The sequence below is a fragment of the Meriones unguiculatus genome, chromosome 2 (genome assembly GCF_030254825.1).
Source record: "Meriones unguiculatus strain TT.TT164.6M chromosome 2, Bangor_MerUng_6.1, whole genome shotgun sequence".
NCBI lineage: Eukaryota > Metazoa > Chordata > Mammalia > Rodentia > Muridae > Meriones > Meriones unguiculatus.
The window spans coordinates 76,538,034-76,557,080 of NC_083350.1; the positions used below are offsets into that span (position 1 = coordinate 76,538,034).

General features: G+C 39.6%; 1 protein-coding gene across 4 annotated transcripts in view; it reads left to right on the forward strand.

Annotated features, from left to right (window-relative positions):
* Positions 1-18,425, forward strand: part of Usp14 (ubiquitin specific peptidase 14) — a 31,597-nt gene extending 13,172 nt beyond the window's left edge. For 3 of the 4 annotated variants that reach the window (XM_060377686.1, XM_021661567.2, XM_060377685.1), the window contains 12 exons: positions 553-656; positions 3,974-4,032; positions 5,760-5,890; positions 7,522-7,602; positions 8,313-8,398; positions 8,988-9,102; positions 12,458-12,523; positions 13,026-13,118; positions 13,612-13,740; positions 15,971-16,028; positions 16,655-16,762; positions 17,757-18,425. In XM_060377686.1, coding sequence (XP_060233669.1) covers positions 553-656; positions 3,974-4,032; positions 5,760-5,890; positions 7,522-7,602; positions 8,313-8,398; positions 8,988-9,102; positions 12,458-12,523; positions 13,026-13,118; positions 13,612-13,740; positions 15,971-16,028; positions 16,655-16,762; positions 17,757-17,908 — 1,182 coding nt within the window. In that variant the 3' untranslated portion in view covers positions 17,909-18,425. The remainder of the gene's footprint in view (positions 1-552; positions 657-3,973; positions 4,033-5,759; positions 5,891-7,521; positions 7,603-8,312; positions 8,399-8,987; positions 9,103-12,457; positions 12,524-13,025; positions 13,119-13,611; positions 13,741-15,970; positions 16,029-16,654; positions 16,763-17,756) is intronic. The other variant, XM_021661568.2, reaches the window with a different exon arrangement.
* The last annotated feature ends 622 nt before the right edge of the window (positions 18,426-19,047 follow it).

Sequence of the window (19,047 nt, forward strand, 5' to 3'; positions counted from 1 at the left end):
TTCTCTCCCACTGACCTATGGCTCAGCCTCTATCCCAAAAATAAATGTAAAATCAATATAGAAAGTGGTAAAGACATGTCAAATTAAAGCAAACAAACCACTAGTACTACATACCTTTTTTTGGATGTGAGTGGGGAATCTTTTGAGACTGAGACTCACTGTGTTGCCCAGACTATCTTGAATTCATGATATTTCTTTCTTCTGACTACTGAGATTGCAGGCATGCACTACCAAGCCCAGCTCATTTGGTATGTTTGCTTTGTGTATTTGTTTTCAAGTCTTTCTGTGCTTGTTTTGCTACCTGTTTTCTTGCCAGGCGAACAACTGATAGACACGTTATTTTATTTTCTAAAAGAGAATTAAAGCAGAATTGTCAGCATGATGCAAGTAAAAATTTTCTGTTGGGGAAAATGAAATACTGTTTTAGTGTGAAGTTAGAGTATTAGTTGATAGGGCTGGTGAAGGATTCTTGACTCAGAATGTGAACTTCAGTGATTTATGTCTCATGTCCTTTTATAAATGTGTTTGTCCTACTCTGTCCCCTTTTATCAGATGGAATTACCGTGTGGATTGACAAACCTTGGTAACACTTGTTACATGAATGCTACAGTTCAGTGTATTCGTTCTGTGCCTGAACTCAAAGATGCTCTTAAAAGGTAAGACTTAAATGAAGTGGTTTAAAGTTGTCAGTGGTGGTGGTGCACGCCTTTTACCTCAGGCAGAGGCAGGTGAATTTCTTTGAGGACAAGCTTGGTCTACAGAGGGAATTCCAATGTAGCCAAGGCTACATAGAGAGACCTTATTTTGAAAAAAACAAGACAACAAACAAAGCAAAAAAAAAAAGGAGAAACAAGTGGTGTACGTCTCTGGGTAAAGGCGGCTCGCTTTTGGATGAGCAGAGCTGCTTTCTGTCTTCTTGAGACACTCGTTTATTATACCAGTCAGTGCACTCATGGTTTTTATTGACTGAATTGTGTAACAGTTACACTGTAAGTCTAAAATTTTGAAAACCTCCTCGCTCCTAAGAAAGGAAATGTGGCCAGGCATGGTAGTGCCAGTGCTTTAATCTCAGCACTCAGGAGGCAGAGGCAGGAGTGTATCTGTGTTCAAGACTAGCCTGGTCTATATGAGTTCCAGGCCAGCCAGAGCTACATAGTGAGGCCCTGTGGAGAGACAGGGGGAGGGAAGGAAGGGAAGGGAGGAATACACACATACGTGTACTCACTGTACTCTCTTTATTTCTTTCTACCCACATTCATCAGTTAATTTACTTTTTATTTTATAAACTTACCCATTTGAGGGCATTTCACATACAAATAACCATATAGTATGTGGTCTTCCAGTTGGCTTTATTCATTTTGCATAAGAGTTTCAAAGGTTTATTCATGCAGAACATGTATCACTTTGTGTTCATGGTATACACATATGAAATTTTATTTATTCATTCTGTTGATAGGCATTTGGATTGTGTCCACTCTGTTATGAAAGTGCTGGCATGGATGTTGTGTTAATTTCCTAATGCTGTGATAAAATACTATGACTATACTAGCAGATTAAAGAAGACAGGGTTTATGTAGGAGGCACAGCTTAAAGAAAGCATGGGAGGAAGCAGTTTTTTTAAACACGTGGACCTGTTTTCCTTCAGAGGAAGAAATGACTGGTGCCTGGTCACTGGGAAGGCCGGAGTGGGTGTTGTCTAGCAACATAGTGATCTTTTTGCTGCTCCATGGAGCCAGCCTTTCTGAATCCCCCAATATCCTGAGCATTGTTTAGGCCCTGATTCTCCTCTTGTCTCTCGGTGAATAGAACTCATCCTTACGAAGGATGTATTTTGCTTCCTCCATTAATAGACTATCCTTATGCCATTCCAAATCCTCCTTAGGCCCTTGCCATGAGTACTGTTTATTACTTTGTATAACTCATTCTTACAAGGAACTCATTTGTAAGAATGAGTTCTACAAATGAGAAGGGGACAGGTGCTTTGCTACTTGGCTAGGGAGTTTCTCCGTAGCTATGCCTCAAGCTTTGCTCTGATGATTGTCATATGGAAAACTTTCCCCAAAGTTTTACTGTGCTGAAATGTGTAAGAAAAATAAACCCTGAGGTCATACTCTCGAAGTTTTGACCTGGTACCTGCTAAAGTGGTGCTGACCCTGAGTTTCATTTTCCACCTCATTTCCCTGCTGGCCATGAAGCTTGCAGGGTCCCTGATAGGTAGGTTATTTTGGCTTAAACAGTTCCAGAGAGATGGTGCCTATAATGGGGGGCAAGGTATGGCAGCAGAGAAGCACAGCTGCAGGAGCAGGAAGCTGGAGTGGATGGGAAGCAGAGAGGGGAAATTGGAAGGGGTACAAGGCCATAAACTCTGAAAGCCACCTGTAATGATGTGTTACTCCAGCAAGTTCCATAACTTCCCCAAACAGCACCATGAACTGGGAACTATGTGTCCAAATACATGAGCCTATGGGCAACATCTCTCATTCAAACCACCTCAGGCATTCATAAACAGACGTTTGGACAGTCTGTTCTCACAGGAACTCAAGATCATCTGAGACTCGTTTGTTCTTGGGAAGAATTGCCCATGGAACTTGGATGGCAATCAAGCAGCTGCCTGCCCGCCTCTCCCTAGTCCCGCCTCTCCCTAGCCCCTTTCTAATGTTTTTGTCCTGATTTTACTTCATGTGTTATGTTTGGGGCTCACTACCTATTTATTATGACATTTCCAAACAGTGCTCTGCTCTCTGCTTTGTATATTAATCCTATGTTGATTTCTTTGAGAATCTGAAGTATTTTTATCTGAAGTATGTTCCCTGTCAGGCTGGAAAGGTGGCTCAGCAGTTAAGAACACTGAATGCTCTTGCAGAGGACCTGAGTTCAATTCCCGGCACCCACATGGCAGCTCAAAACTGTCTGTAACTCCTGTTCCAGGGGATCTGACACCCTCACACAGACATACATACATGTAGTCAAAACACCAATGCATGTTAAAAAATTATTAAAAATAAAAGATGTTGCCTGCTCTCCACTCCATTTGGTCTTATTTAAATAAAAAAAGTTTCATCACTATAGTTTTGAAAGTTAGAAACATGACAGGAAAGCAAAGCCCCTGAGATGGAGGTAATTTAGCATGTTTTCTGTGCCCTCTTTCATTCTATTTATGTAAGGAAAGTGCTTTTATGCTTTGAAATTGAAACATACTTTTTGTCCACAGGGACATACGTACCATGCATGTTTGGTTGATTTGTGGGTTGTTTTTTCCCCATGTTGGATTTGATTGGTTTTGACAGATGTGAATGCTCTGTAATCTACTTTCCTGTCAAACTGGAGCATTTCATATTCCAGAAGCTTATGCTTTTTCTTCAGTTAATAATCCTCATTCCCTCCAAATACCTCCAGCAACTTAAGAATTCATGTTACTTTGCAGTTCTGAAATTCAAAGGGATCATGCAGGCTTTCCTTTTTGGGTTTAGCTCTTTACTCAACCTAAAGTTAAGAACAAGGTTGCTCATACTTGTAGTTCTGTTTCGTCTCTTATGTTAGTTACTCTAGTTTAGGAGGAAAGCCACCTTTTACCATAGTGACTTGTCATGAATGGAGATTGAGATTCGTTCTAATGCAGTAGTGGGTGAGCAACGACCTTGGTTAGATTTTTTTCCTTTGATCATCATAAAGCTGAAAGTGAAAGTAGAAACCCTTTACTAGGACCTTGAAGTGACACTGACTTATTTATGTTAGACCAGTTAATGCTGAAAGGCATATGGCTTTTGCTCTAAGCAATATTATATAGGAAGTTAGTGCAGAATCTAGGTGTATCTTTTAAATGTAAACAGCCATTTAAGGTCCATTGTGCTCATATGAGTAAGACCAAAAGGGAAAAAGTACTTTGAGAAATTTGAGTTCAAGGATATTATAATAAGTTCTTTTAACTGATTTCTTTTCATTGTAATCATGTTGTTATATTTAATGTTCCCAGGTATGCAGGTGCCTTGAGAGCTTCAGGAGAAATGGCTTCAGCACAGTATATTACTGCAGGTCAGTATGTATCTTGAGGGCTGTAATAGTTAACATGTGTATGGGTATGCAAATGTAGAGGTGGGAGCGGCAGCTGTAGTGAATTGGTTCTCTCCTTGGACCATGTGGTCCTGGGCGAATTGAATTCCCACTTCTTAGGCTTGGCAGCAGGCACCTTTTTCTCTTGAACCATCTTTTCAGGTAAAGCCATAGTACCTTTTTTATTAAAAAAAAAAAAAGTGGTGGTAGTGAGCATGGTACCACAAGCCTTTAATTCCATAGCAGAAACAGATATATGTCTGTGAGTTCAAGGACAGTCTGTTTTACATTGTGAGTTCAAGACAGCCAGGGCTACATAAAAGAGACCCTTTCTCAAAACAAATGGACAAATGAATAGCAACAAATTTCTTTTTTGTCTATCACTTCATTCATATTGGTATGTCTGTATCCTTGTAAGTAAGTAACTTGGAATATATCCAGATTACAAACCAATGATGTATTTTTTTTTATTGATAAATAAACTTTTGAAGTAGAGCCAGGCATGGTAGTACATGCCTATAATCCCAATACATGAGATACTGAGGCAGGATGTGTGTTTGTTTGTGTGTTAATGTGTGTATTCTAATAGGTGGTTTTGTGTGTTGTATATTTGTAGATGTGAAGCCAGGACTCAGCCTCAGGTGTTGTTCTTTGCAAGCCATCTCTCTTTTTGTTTGAGACAAGGCCTTTCATTGGCCTAGAGCTTGCCAACAAGGCAAATCTAGGTGGTCCTGGAACCCCGGGGTCTGCCTGTCCCACCTCCCTAGTCAACAAGTGTGTACCCCTCTCTGCAGTTTTTATGTGAGTTCTAGGAGTTGAACTCAGGCTCCCATGCTTTCATGGGAAGCACGTTATTGGTTGGGTCATCTCCTCAGCTTAGACTTAGGATTTTTTTGTGTTGTAATTTTGTTTGTAGGTTCTATTAGTTAAATCTTTGCGAATGACATTGGGGGCAACAGAAATAAGTTTTAGTAGTGTTGATGTGATTGTTATAAAAGATCTTTGTCGATGTTAATAAGGAAGTAGTATGTATGAAAATAAGTGTTACAATTTGAGTTGTGCTAAGGATTGAACCTGGGGTCTTGTGCAAGCCAAGTGTGTTCTCTACTCCTAAGCTATTTGATATTCCTTAAAGGGTAGAAGTCATGTGCTTCTTTACTATGTGAGAAGCATCTGACATTGTAATATTTTTATTTTATTTTAATTTATGTGCTTTGGTGTAAGGTGTCACATCCCCTGGAACTGGAGTTACAGACAGTTGTGAGCTGCCTTGTGGGTGCTGGGGATTGAACCTGGGTCCTCTGGAAGAGCCACCAGTGCTCATAACTACTGAGCCATTTCTCCAGCCCCCTGACATAAGTGAAAAGCCTCCAGTTTTTATTATTGAGACAGGAGTCCATGTTGATTTTGAATTCAAGATCTTATTGCTACAGCCTCTTGAGAAATGGGATTATAGGAGTGTACCATGTGAGACTAGAAATGAGCCATCTCATAAATAATGGGACTAGATATGGTTTTATGGCTGTGTTATTTTTCCTCAGAAACTTTTTTGAAATGTCAGTCACACGTCATACAGGTCATCCATTTGAAATGTGTCCATCATTATTCATAATGTTATGTAATTTTAGAACACTTGCGCCATCATAAAAACAGTCATGTATTAAATGTTACTGTTTTTCTAAACCAATTTTTTTTTTTTTTTTTTTTAGCCCTTAGAGATTTGTTTGATTCCATGGATAAAACTTCTTCTAGTATACCACCGATTATCCTACTGCAGTTTCTGCACATGGCTTTCCCCCAGTTTGCCGAGAAGGGTGAACAAGGACAATATCTTCAGCAGGTAAACAGGGATAGGTTTTTATTTTGATAAATGAAAAACTTAGATGATCTTGTGTGTTTCTGTGTGTAAAGATGGGCACACATGTGTATCTACAGTGTGCATGTGGCGCTCAGAGGACAACCTCTAGTGCTGGTCCTTTGTAATTTTAGACTCTTATTTTCCGCTGTGTGCTCCAGGATAGCTGCACACAGGCTTCTGAGGACTCCTCTCTACTATGAGTACAAATGCTCAAGCTACATGGGTTCTGGGGATCAAACTTAGGTCCTTATTCTTGGACAGCAGGCACTTTCTCCACTATGCCATCTCTCTAACCCAGAGTTTTCTGCACTCAGTAGAGTAATTGGAATATATTTGGAAACACAGGTATCAGTCTGCTCTTGTTCATATCAGTATCTCTTGCCTAGAGTGTGGGCTATAATCTTAGCTGGTCATCCTGGTGTTGTTTTTAATCCCAGCATGTTTTGTCACAAAAATTGTTGTCATATAAAGTTGTCCTTTTGAAAATTCAAGTAAGAGGAGGGTTAGATAGTTAAGCATACCTTAATATAAGTGAACCTCTGGGTTTGATGAGTCTTCTGAAATTCTTTACTTTTTGAAAAATCTCATATTGGTTTGGCTAAGGTAATTCTTTTGCAGATGATTAAAAATCATTTAAGGGACTGAAGGTCTGGCTCAAACTCTAAGAGTGCTTGCTGCTCTTCCAGAGGACCCAGGTTTGGTGCTCATCACTCAGCTGCTGTAACTCCAGTTCCAGGGGTCTATCACCCCCTTCAAGGTCTTTGTGGCACCTACACACACACACTCAAGAACATGCACACAAATAAACATTATATATTTAGACACATTTATATTCTATTTCTCTTCATTTTCTATGAAATGTATGTGCATGTAGGGAGGTTGTGCTGTGTGTGACATGGTGCATGTATGGAGGTTAAAGGTCAATGTTCAGGGGTCAGGGCTCAGTTTTCTCCTTTTACCATGTGGGTTTCAATGATCAGATTCAGGCCATCAGGTGTGGCAGCAGGTGCATTTCTCTTGCTTGTTGAGCTAGCTTACTAGTCTCTGTATATGGTGGGGGTGGGAGGGCAGGGTGTTGAGATAGAGTCTTACTGTGTAACCCAGGCTGGCCTCCAACTGATGGCCACCTTCCTGCCTTATAGCCTTCTGAGTGCCAAGAAGAAGGTGTGCACTGCTGTGTGCAGTTAACACAGTGTTTGTTTGTTTCGAAACTGGGTTTTGCTGTGTAACGTTGACGGCCTGGTGTGTATGTTGGTGAGGCAGCCTTGAATTTGTGGGCAGTCCTCCTGCATCTGCTTCCCAAGTGTGGGACTGGAAGTGCGTCGTGCCAGCTCTGCTCGAAAAGTTTCAGGTTTTTGTTTTGTTTTCCAAGACAGGGTTTCCCTGAGTGGCCCTGGCTGTCCTTGCCTTGTAGAGCAGGCTAGCCTCGGATCACACAGAGATCCACCTGCCTCTGCCTCCCCAAGTGCTAGATCACAGTCTTGTGCCACAGCGCCCAGCTGCGTGAATATTTTAAAAGAAGAAAACATCTTACTTCCCTAAGGAAACAATAGCTTGGAAGAATTTTATAGACTAAACACTGTCATAGCCAGGACAAACCTGTCTCATTACAGGATGCTAACGAGTGCTGGATACAAATGATGCGAGTACTGCAGCAGAAACTAGAAGCCATAGAGGATGAGTCTGTGAAAGAGGTGAGCGAAGTGTATGGTGCTTAGACACGTTAATTATGCCACTTAGTGGTTTTTTGTTGTTGTTTTTGTTTTCTTCTTGTCTTTTCCTCTGAAAGGCTTTAGATATCAGGCTGGAGAGATGGCTCCGAGGTTAAGAGCACTGGCTGCTCTTCCAGAGGTCCTGAGTTCAATTCCCAGGTGGCTCACAACCACCTGCAGTGAGATCGGATACGCTCTTCTGTCATACAGTAATATGTAAACAAAGTACTCATACAAAAATAAATCTTTTTAAAAAGGTAGATAGCTGTTACATGCTCAGTCTGACTTAGAATTTGATGACTTTCATTTTAGTCTATTTCTAAACATAACCTATTTTTATTTGTTTACGTGTTTAATCTTTTGTTAATGTTTTTGAGTCACAGAATGAAATACACAAAAGGCCTACATTTATAAATTTTTTTAAAAAAGATTTATTTATTATTTATACAGTATTCTGCCTGCATGTGAGCTTGCATGGCAGAAGAGGGCACCAGATCTCACTATACATGGTTGTGAGTCACCATGTGGTTGCTGGGAATTGAACTCAGGACCTTTGGAAGAACAGCCAGTGCTCTTAATCTCTGAGCCATTGCTCCAGGACCTACATTTAAAAGTCTTCAGTATGTATTAGGAAACTGGATTGTGTCAAGTCTATAAAAAGTAAAACTAGAATTTTCTTTTTAATTTTGCAGGCAGATTCTTCATCTGCATCCGCAGTGACACCTTCTAAAAAGAAAAGCTTAATTGATCAGTTTTTTGGTGTTGAGTTTGAAACTACGTATCCTTACTGAGCCAAGATTTGTATAGACTATTTATATAATTTATAAGAAGTAAATTGTCACTAAAAAGCATAGTTGGCTGATTGGGATTGAGGGTAGAATTCATCAGGTTTCTATGCTGTGTGAATTAGGAAAATAGTCATTCAGTAATTTTGAACTTTAGATAAATGTATATACCTTAAGGAGACTCATTATTTTTTTTCTTAAAAACATGTTTATCTGTGTATCTCATTAATTTATCTCATAGAGAAGTTTCACTTACATGAAATTAGTATATTAATAATGTACGTGAATTCAAGGCACTTGTTTTTCTGGAGAACATCTCTGTTGATCTTTAGATTATTAAGTTATGTAAGAATTACAGTAACAAATTTTATAAGAGTTTGTTGTGGTTTTTTCAACACATACTTGTTTTGTTGATAAAGTTAGTGAACAAATGAACATTCTTCAGCATCTTGAAGAATCTTTATTGGGAAACTAATATTTAAAATAAATCAATGAATAACTATTAATAACTTTAGGATAATTTATTTTCTTCAAGATCAATTAACAAATTGAATACCTGTTGCCACTCCTTAATTTGCAAAGCATGAAATGTACAGAATCTGAAGAAGAAGAAGTCACCAAAGGAAAGGAAAATCAACTTCAACTTAGTTGTTTCATTAACCAGGAAGTGAAGTATCTTTTCACAGGGCTTAAATTGGTAAGGAAATCACAGTTGAGCCTCATTTGTTGGTTCCACATTTGTGAATATGCCTTTTGGCTAAAATTTATTTTTAAACTCAAAAGATAATCCTCACTATGCTTTATTGGTTATTTGCAGATGAGTTGAACATGAACAGCTTATGTTTTGGTTTTTTGGGCGGTGTGTGTGTGCTTGTGTTTGTGTACGTGTGTGTAGGTCAGAGGGCGACCTTTGGTGATAGTCATTTTTTGGGCAGTACCCACTTTGTTTTTAAGAGCAAGCTGGGTAGTTGTGGCATACACCTTTAATCTCAGCACTTGTGAGGCCGAGCACACAGAGACACAGAGACAGAGACTCCTGATTGGGCTTGGCTGACTCGAGAGCAAGACCCAAGGCCCTGCCGGTCTCTTCCTGCCCAGCACTGGGGTGAAAAGTATGCTTTAAAAAAAAAGGCTTCATACCGTCCCTCTTTGTTTTTGTTCTTGTTTTTCATCTTCAGTTGCCTGTGATGCAGCTTATACGAAGATAAATGTTGCTCTGTTAACTGAATACCACTCTGTGAATGAAAAAAAAAATTGCAGCTGTTTTGTTGGCATTCTGAATCCTTCTAAGTAAATACATTTTTAAAATTAAGAAACAAAACAAAAAAATAACATGGGTTCTAAAGATCCAACTTGGATCTCTTGCTTGTGTGGCAAGAAAAATACAGCTTCCCCAGCTCCGTAGCACGATTCTTGAGATGCGTGACACACAGTATCCCTCCACGAATTGCTCTGCCTTCTTAGTTTAGTTTACCCACTGTAGAAACATGTCCTTTGTAATGTCATGCTTTTTTTTTTTTTTTTTTTTTTGTGGTGGTGGTAATTTTGGTGTTTAGAATTACCCACAAGCATATAGTATTCCTAAATGCGAGGATGCTTTAATGTGCCTTATGAAGAAGAAAATGATTGCTTTAATGCTGAGGTGAGTGTGAGTTAGGCGCTATTGGTTATAGGCTCAGCACCTTAGGTAAATTAAGGTGTCTTCAGAGGGAAACACCCCACAAGGTTATCTGTTGATTTGTTGATAGACCAGAAGTTGGCAGGAATGTACCGTGTTTCTTCTAGGAGCATGGCTTGGTGTTTACTGCTTCATTGCTCATCAATCAATAAACATCCATAAACACAGCTGCTCTGAACACTAAGAATTACCTGTGTATTTGAAAGTCATACGTCAACTAGGCTTTTATCTCATGAAGCATTATTATCATAGTTTCATATTTCACTGAATTCAAGTTAGGGGTCATACAAAATTAACTATGAATGTTATTGAGTTACTGAATGTTCCTGAATGCCATGGCAGGGATTATCAGGCAGTTTTCTTTAAATTTATTTTTATTTTATATACGTTGGTGTTGAGATTTATTTATTATTTATACAGTATTCTGTCTGCACGTGTGCCTACAGGCAAGAAGAGGGCACCATATCTCATTATAGACGGTTGTGAGCCACCATGTGGATGCTGGGAATTGAACTCAGGACTCTGGAAGAGCAGCCAGTGCTCTTAACCTCTGAGCCATCTCTCCGGTCCGGTTTTCTTAATTTTGTGAAATTATAGCAAAGCTTGCCTCGGAGACCTGATGACAACTTGATAGCATTGGGTTATGTTCACGCCAGCCTGTGTGTATGCACTGTGTAGCCCAGAAATTGGCAGTCCTCTTGACCCAGCCTCCATGTTGCTGGGATTACCGTCCACCGCCATTCTTACTTGCAGCTATACTTTCTTGGAAAACATTGCTGAATTTTTTCTTTATAATTTTAAAGATTTTATCATGTTTGGGTTTTTTGCTTTTTTCCTTTTTTAGTGATGGTTTCTCTGTGTAGCCTTAGCTGTTCTGGAAATGACTCTGATCAGGCTGGCCTCGAACTTAGATGACCTGCCTGTGCCTCTAAAGGCGTGCTCCACCACCACATAGCCATTTGTTTAGATTTTCTGAAGTCATTTTACCCCATGTGCTAAAGCTCCACAGTGATTTCTTTTGTAGTGTAATTGGTAATTTTTTAAAAACCAGACTTAAATTACATAATTATAAATAGTAAGTTCTTTTAGTTCATACTTGTTTAGTTTTGCTAATTTGCTAATGTATTGTGTCATATTGGCAATAATAGATAATCATTTTTACAGATGATTATTTCCTAGGTTTTCAGCATGCACTAATCTGTGTCATTTTACATCACTCTGAAATGGGGACATTAACAAATGTGGCTAAAGGAGATAAATTGTATCTAAAGACTTCCTCATGTCTTTTAGATCAGTCGTTCTCAACCTTCCTTTAACACAGTTCCTCATGTTGTGATGACCCTAACCATGAAATTATTTCTATTGCTATTTCATAACTGTAATTTTGCTGCTGTTGTAAATATCTGATAAGCAGGATATCTGATGTCCAATCCCTGTGAAAGGGTCATGCAGTCCCCAGAGGGATTGTGACCTAAAGGCTGAGAACCGCTGCCGTAGCTTAACAAAGTGTGTTACTACTTCTCAGACTTAAAGTTAACCTAGTGACGCTGGCAGCTTTTATACGTAATGCACAAAGATCAAGGGTTTCCTACATTCTCTTAATTCCTAGTGAGTGTTCTGATAATTCATCAATGTAGGGTGGCAGGAGTTTCTTCTCTTGATTTTGAGCAACATTGTATTCACCAGACTTCTAAATTAATTTTATTCTTTCATATCCTAGTTGTAGATCCCTGCTTCTCCAAATCCTATTCCCCATTTTCACCCTTACCACTCTGCCTTTTCCAATCCAGTCCTTCCATTTCCCTTCAGAAAGGGGCATGTTTCTCAGGGACATCAACCAAACTTGGCATGTCAAGTTGCAGTAAGACTAGGCATCTCCCCTAGTATTAAGGCTGGACAAGGTGGACAAGGCAACATAGTGGGAGGAAAATGTTCCCACAAAGCAGGCAAAACAGTTAGAGATAGCCTTTGTCTCCCACTGGTATGAGTCCTACAAGAACACTAACCTGTACAACCATAACATATGAGCAGGGGGCCTAGGTCAGACTGACGTCGGACTCCCGGATTGTCACTTCAGTCTCTGTGAGCCCCTATGAGCCCTGCTTAGTTGATTCTTTGGACCGTGTTCTTGTGGTACCCTTGACTCCCTCAAGGAACTTCTTAGTATGCATCATATGATTTATTATAAGTGTTGAGTAAAATCTTGAAAAAAGCTTCTCATGTCATGTTTATTCTTGTTTTTCACTGGGATAAATCCACTGATGAATTATTATTAATTAAGAAGTGCTGTTTTTAAAAACTAGATAGGTGGTTTTGTGTTGCAGAAAAGAGTTTTAAAAGCTGATATTTGGTTGTTTGTAATGTTCTTTTTTAGCGACTTCAGGAAGAAATTACTAAACAGTCTCCAACATTGCAGAGAAATGCTTTGTATATCAAATCTGTAAGTTATACATTTCCTTCTGATACTGAATTCCATCTCATTGTAAGGGCACCGGGCCCAAGGAGGTGGCTCAGCAGGAAAATACTTGCTGTGCGAGTCTGAGAATTGGAGTTTGGAACCTCAGAACTCATGTAAAAGCTGGTATGCATGGCTTCCTGCTTCTAATCCTGAGACGCTGAAGGTGGGGCTGGGTGGTTGGACTAGTCAGAACAGGGAGTTTTGAGTTCAGCAACAGACAGAAAGGTAAGAGTGATTGGAAAGGCGCCTGCTGTTGACTCCAGCCATCCGCATGCCCGCTCATGCTGGTGCACATGCGTGCATGCAGGTGCCCACACACTTGTGAGCGGGCATTCATGCGCGTGCTGATGGCCACTCTACAGACGTGCAGAAAAGGGAAAGGGTGGCAGTTAACTTACTTTGTTCTTAGCACCTGAAAAACACAAACAAAAACCAATTACATGGCCTTAGATGTAAAGGATTCTTCTCCTCATTCTCTTCTTAGTCTAAGATCAGCCGGCTACCAGCTTACTTAACTATTCAGATGGTTCGATTTTTTTATAAAGAGAAAGAGTCTGTGAACGCCAAAGTTCTTAAGGTAAGTAATGAATATAGTTTGTATATAAAATATAATCTTTGAAGGCAATTCCTAACCTGTAGATGGTTGTAGATGGTTGCGAGCCATGTCGTTGCTCGGAATTGAACTCAGGATCTCTGGAGGAGCAGATAGTGCTCTTAACCTCTGAGCCATCTCTCCAGTCTCCCTCCCCCCCTTTTTTTTGAGATTGAGAATTTTCTACATGAAGTTTGTTTCGGTCAGATCTACTTCTTACTTTCTTCACTCATCCCTATACCTCTATTCCCTCCCAATTGCATGAGCTCCACTGTGATGTCACAGATTTTTATTTTCAACTTTATTTGAATTATGGAAGTCACATGGCCGGGAGCCTCCCAGCATGAGCGAGGCAGGGGCAGTTGGGTCAGTGCTGCACAGAGAAGCCCTGTTATGGTGGGGGTTGGGGAAGACAAATAATTATATGTATTTTAAATAATTGTCCTTTTGCACTTAATTTTCTTTTGGTATGTTGCAGGATGTTAAATTTCCTCTTATGTTGGATGTGTATGAACTCTGTACACCCGAACTTCAAGAGAAAATGGTTTCTTTTCGGTCAAAATTCAAGGATCTAGAAGATAAAAAAGTGAATCAGCAACCAAATGCAGTAGGTCCTTTTTGTTGTGTTTTTACTACTGCTATGTAAACTCTCACTCAGTGCCCAGCAGTTGCTGTTACGAGAACCAGCCTGCGTCTCAGTTGGGAAGTCTGTGTGTGTTGACGCTGGCCTCTCTGCAGACGCGCTAACACAGTGCAGGAAGACGGCCCCTGCTGTGGTGAAGCTCTGCATCGTCTTTGCCCTTAGTCTGCAGCAGACGTGTATTTCACAGGGGGGCTCAGCTTCCTCCTAAGTGATCATTTGCCTGGTGAGGCATTGTAAGCCTCTTGATAATAGAATTGGAGATATAGAATGTACCGTCTTAGTGTAGTCCTCCATAATTTTGCATGCTTCTGTAATTCTAAGAAAGTTACTGAATGAAATTAACTCCCACGTTTTAAACATAAACTTTTGACCTGACTCCTTCATAATTCTTAACTTCCCAGGGGTCATCCAGGTTGTGTGTATTAGTAGTTACGTTTTACTCCCGAATAATTTTCCCTGTGTGGTCACCAGTAGTTTAACCATTCTTCTGTTTAAATGACATTTACATTGTTTTCAGTTTGTGTCTATTGTGAATAAAGCTGGTAAAAAATGTTCATTTCAGATATTTGTGTAAGCAAAAGTTTCATTTTTTTTTGGAATGAATGTCCAAAAGCACAGTTGCTGTGTTGCATGGTAACATGCTCAGTTTTTCAGTAAGGCACCAAATGGCGCCTGCTTTATGCCCCTGTCAGTAGCGAGAGGCCGGTCCGCAGGCCGACCACGCTTGGCTGTTGTTACTAGTTTTCCTTTGAGCTGATGGATAAGTCTGTGGTGCTGCCTTAATGGTGTTGGCTGTTTTTCTTGTTTTGGTTGCCATGGTCCTCTGCTGGATTGTCTGTTCTGTTGTAGGTTGTAATTCTTAGCTGTGCAGATGGTGAGCATATTTCCCAAACTACTATAGTTTCAGGATTTCATCCTCCTAATGCAGAGAAAAAGTTTAAAGAGTTTTATAGTTTGTCCATTTTAGGTATTTGATTCATTCTGGTTTAACTGCTCTGTGATAAGGTGTTCAGATCCATTCTTTTGGATATGACTGTCCAGCTCTCCAGCATCATAAGACAAACAAATACAACAACAAAAAAATAAAACTTAGCATTTGCCAGTTGAACTCTCCTGGAATTTTTGTATCTAACTGGTTGACAATAGATATGAATGTATTTATGAAGTTATCAATTTTATTCCATTGTTTTTTATTTCTGTTTTTTGGCCATACTACAGATGTTTGTTTTTGTTTGATAAGAAGCATGGGGCTCATGCTGGCCATGAATTATCTAGATAATTGAGGCTAGCCTTGAATACCTGATCCTCCTCTGCCTTCAGAACTCCTAAGTGCTGGCAATACAGACATGTCGCCATAATGTCTTAACTAATGCAGTTCCCCTATAAGGATTAGGCTTGTGTGATCTCCAGCTTTGCTCTTTTTATGCAAATGGCATCTCTTTCTTTGTTGAAATCTTTATATGTTGATCTTACATCTTGAGATATCTTTTCCCCCATATTGTTTAAATAGACTGGATAGAATTGTTTTCTATTTGATGTAGTTATGGAAGCAGTCAATGTCTGGAGACTTTATTTTCAAGTTTTCTAAGGTTTGATTTAGTTTCCTGAAACTACAGGACAGGTACTTATTACTCATGAGATCTGTTTCATAATGTATTTGTTTTTGTTCTTACATAATTGACTAATTTCATTTAGCAGGTCACATTTGTCTACGTAATTGTTCCTGGCGTTATTAACTGTTTCACATCTGTAGGGCAAATCTAGCCCATTTCTTTACTGATAGTTACAATTTGACTTAGCTTTTTGGGTGTTTGTTTGTTTGTTTGTGGTAGTCTCTGCCCCTACAGGTTTACAGACACTGCTTATTTCCACACAAGTTTGGTTAATAGCATTTTGAGAAAGTTAAGGAATGGTATATTAGAATTTTAGTTAGTGGCTTAACATTAGCCATATATCCTGGGAACATGTTACTGTGCTGAGGTAATGTTGCAGAGTATTAAAGAGTAGAGCCTTTGGCTTTGCAGTTTTATAAGTGTAGTTTATTGCTTAGTTTGCAAGGTAGACCATTATATTGTCTGTATTCAGTGATTTGTAGACAGTGAAATATTTATAAGATTATTCAACCAGAAAGTGTTCATCTCTGAAATCACAATTTAAAATTTTTTAAATCACAATTTAATATTTTTTCTCCTAGAATGACAAGAATAGTCCCCCTAAAGAGGTGAAATATGAGCCCTTTTCATTTGCTGACGGTAAGCAGAGGTCTCATTTGTACACATTTCAGTTAGAGTGTGTGTTCTACCATTTATCTCTTTAGTCAGACATGATTTTTTTAAAAAGCTTATTTATTTATTTATTTTGAGAAAGGCTCACTCTGTAGTCCATGATGGCCTGCATTTCACCATGTAGCTAAGGGTGGTCTCGAGGTTATTTTTGTTTACCTGCCTTAGCTTCCCAAGTGTTGGTATGACAGACATAAGCCACCATGGCTGGCCTAAATTGAGGCTTCTTGAAAAATAATTTTCTTGCTGGGCCTGGTGGCACATGCCTGTAATCCCAGCTACTCAAGGAGGCAGAGACAGGTGGATCTCTGTGAGTTCGAGGCCAGTCTGGTCTACAAAGTGAGTCCAGGACAGCCAAGGCTACACAGAGAAACCCTGTCTCAAAAAAAAAAAAACAAAAAAATAATTTTTCGTAATATAACTTAAATAAAGTGGTACTTTTGGATGTACTGGTATGGGAAATGGACCTAACGGTAGCTCTGCACCATATGTAATGTCCAGTAGAGCAGTATTTACTTCTCCAGTGTTAACGTGATTGTTACTTTGTCTGAGAAAGCACATGTCTGTTTGCTGTTGTTTTATTTGATTCCTTTCAGATATCGGCTCCAATAATTGTGGGTACTATGACTTACAAGCAGTGCTAACTCACCAGGGAAGATCTAGCTCTTCAGGTCATTATGTATCATGGGTGAAAAGGAAACAAGGTAAAAGTATCATTCAATTGTTAACTGCTACTTTGTTATTGAAAACCTAATAGCATTGTGGATGTTTTTGCTTGTGAACTTGCTCATGCCTTTTAAAAATGAGAAAAAATTGCCTGTAGCCTGTCTGCAGGGGTGCGTGCCCACGAGAGTATGCATGTGTGGCTAGCCAGAGTTCCATGTTTGGTGTCTTCCTTTACCACTTTCTTGACGGTTTCTCACTGAGCCTAGAGCAAGATTGAGCTAGACTGGCCGGCCAGTCAGGGAGCCAGGCAGCTGCATCTTTCTTCAGCCCCTCAGCACGAGGGACAGGACAGGAGACCACCACGCACAGCTTTTGCCTGGGGATCAAAGCTCCGGTTCTCTTTTGCGTGACAGCTACTCCACTCTCTGAATAAACTCCACAGTCCCTTCTCTGTGTTCTTCTGGCTCTCGAGCTGTGTTTATCCTTTATATCCAGATTTACAATTCCAACAGTTACAGCTGAGAACGTTAGCTTAAAAATGACAGTTTCCAAAGCAAAAAAGTCATGAAGTGTGGTATGGACTTATACGCCTTGTCTTCCTGTTGTTTAGCTGTATCCTATTGTGTGGCTGGCTTTTTTTGTGTTTGAGGTGGGTTTTTTCCTTTTCTTCTTTTTGATACCGGGATCATACCAAAGCTACCTTGCATATGCTGAGCACGTGCTCTGCAGCTGAGGTACATCCCTAGTTCCTGTGTGTGTCTGTGTCCAGGCCTGCATCGGCACACATCACCAAGCGTCTGGAGAGCTGCAGCGTGTCCTGGGAACGGTGAGGGCGGGTTGGCAGAGCGTACATTAGAAGTAGTATTGACATAGCTGGGCTGGCATGGAACTCCTGAATCATCTCACACCTGCACGGCCATAGGCCACAATTACAGAGAGCTGTCATAGTTGGGTGGAATACTGTCGCACATCAAACCAGTTCCTTCTACGTAAGAACGCTAAAAATAATTATGTGCCTTCTTCTTAACTTAGATGAATGGATCAAGTTTGATGATGACAAGGTCAGCATTGTAACACCAGAAGACATCCTGCGGCTGTCAGGTGGTGGGGACTGGCACATTGCTTATGTTCTACTTTACGGGCCTCGAAGAGTTGAAATAGTGGAAGAAGAAAGTGAACAGTAACCTTCAAGTTAGCTATTTATGCCTAGGTGTGAAATAATTTTTTGTTGTTGTTGTTGTTGATCATTTCTATAATCTTGAGCTCTAAAGGGAACAAGGGAGAACAAAACCAGGCCACTTGTGCATCATCAATCTAACACTTCAGAAAATTACACTTGGGTACTACCCTGTATAAAGGTAGCTGGAAGACATCCTTTATAATCTTACTTTTTGCATTAATTCTTAACAAATTCTTAGCTGAAATTCCTTTTTTCCTTGCCTTTTCAGCCCAAGACGTAGCAATGATGTTTATCGCACACCTATTTGTTCTTGCATGGTTGATATCACCGTTCAGTAGCTGCCTGTCCTTTGCCTTATCTAACCAATACTTTTCTAGGAAGGTGGAAAAGGAAGTGTTGCTCTCCCATCGTGTAACTCAGTGCTGCTGTCCACATCCCATCACCTGGCGCAATCAAGTATTTGTCCAGACTGACTGTTGCTGGCCTTTCATGACTTTACAATAAATTGTGATCAATAAGAACACACTTGATTATATACTTATTGTGTCTCTAATGTACTATGGTTTATATATTTAACTTTACATTGGATTTTGTAGTAATCATATATGTAAAAGCTGCTCTGGTTGGTTATTTTTAGAAAATGAGGATATTTAATAATTAAAAAAAATAAGGAAAAAGAGGGCTGAATAGCTTTTGAACTCCTGTCTTTAGTGTTAGAGCTTGGCTGAAGAGTCAGATGAATTCATTCCTATACAGTTTCTGCAGATGGCTAATAGTCTTAAGCTGTCAAGCATCCATATAAGTGTCCTTTCAGCTTGGCCAATATTATTTCAAAAGAAATACAAAGTTGTAAGAGTGATAGATTTCTTTGGAAACTGGATTCTGTGATCAGTTTCATTTTGTTTGTTGTTTCTGTTTCCTTCTCTAAAGACTGTATGTCCATCTCAAAATTTAGTATTAGTGATTTTTAAAATTAAGGTATACATTGCCAAGAGTATTTGAGTAAGATCAGTTTATTCCGATCTTAACTTATTCTGATTAGTCAGTGACTTTCAAATTGTTAAATGTTTTAGGAACCTAGATTAATTGGTAAAAAAAGATGAAGGATTGAATACTAGTGAATTGGTCTGATTTTAAGTTGAG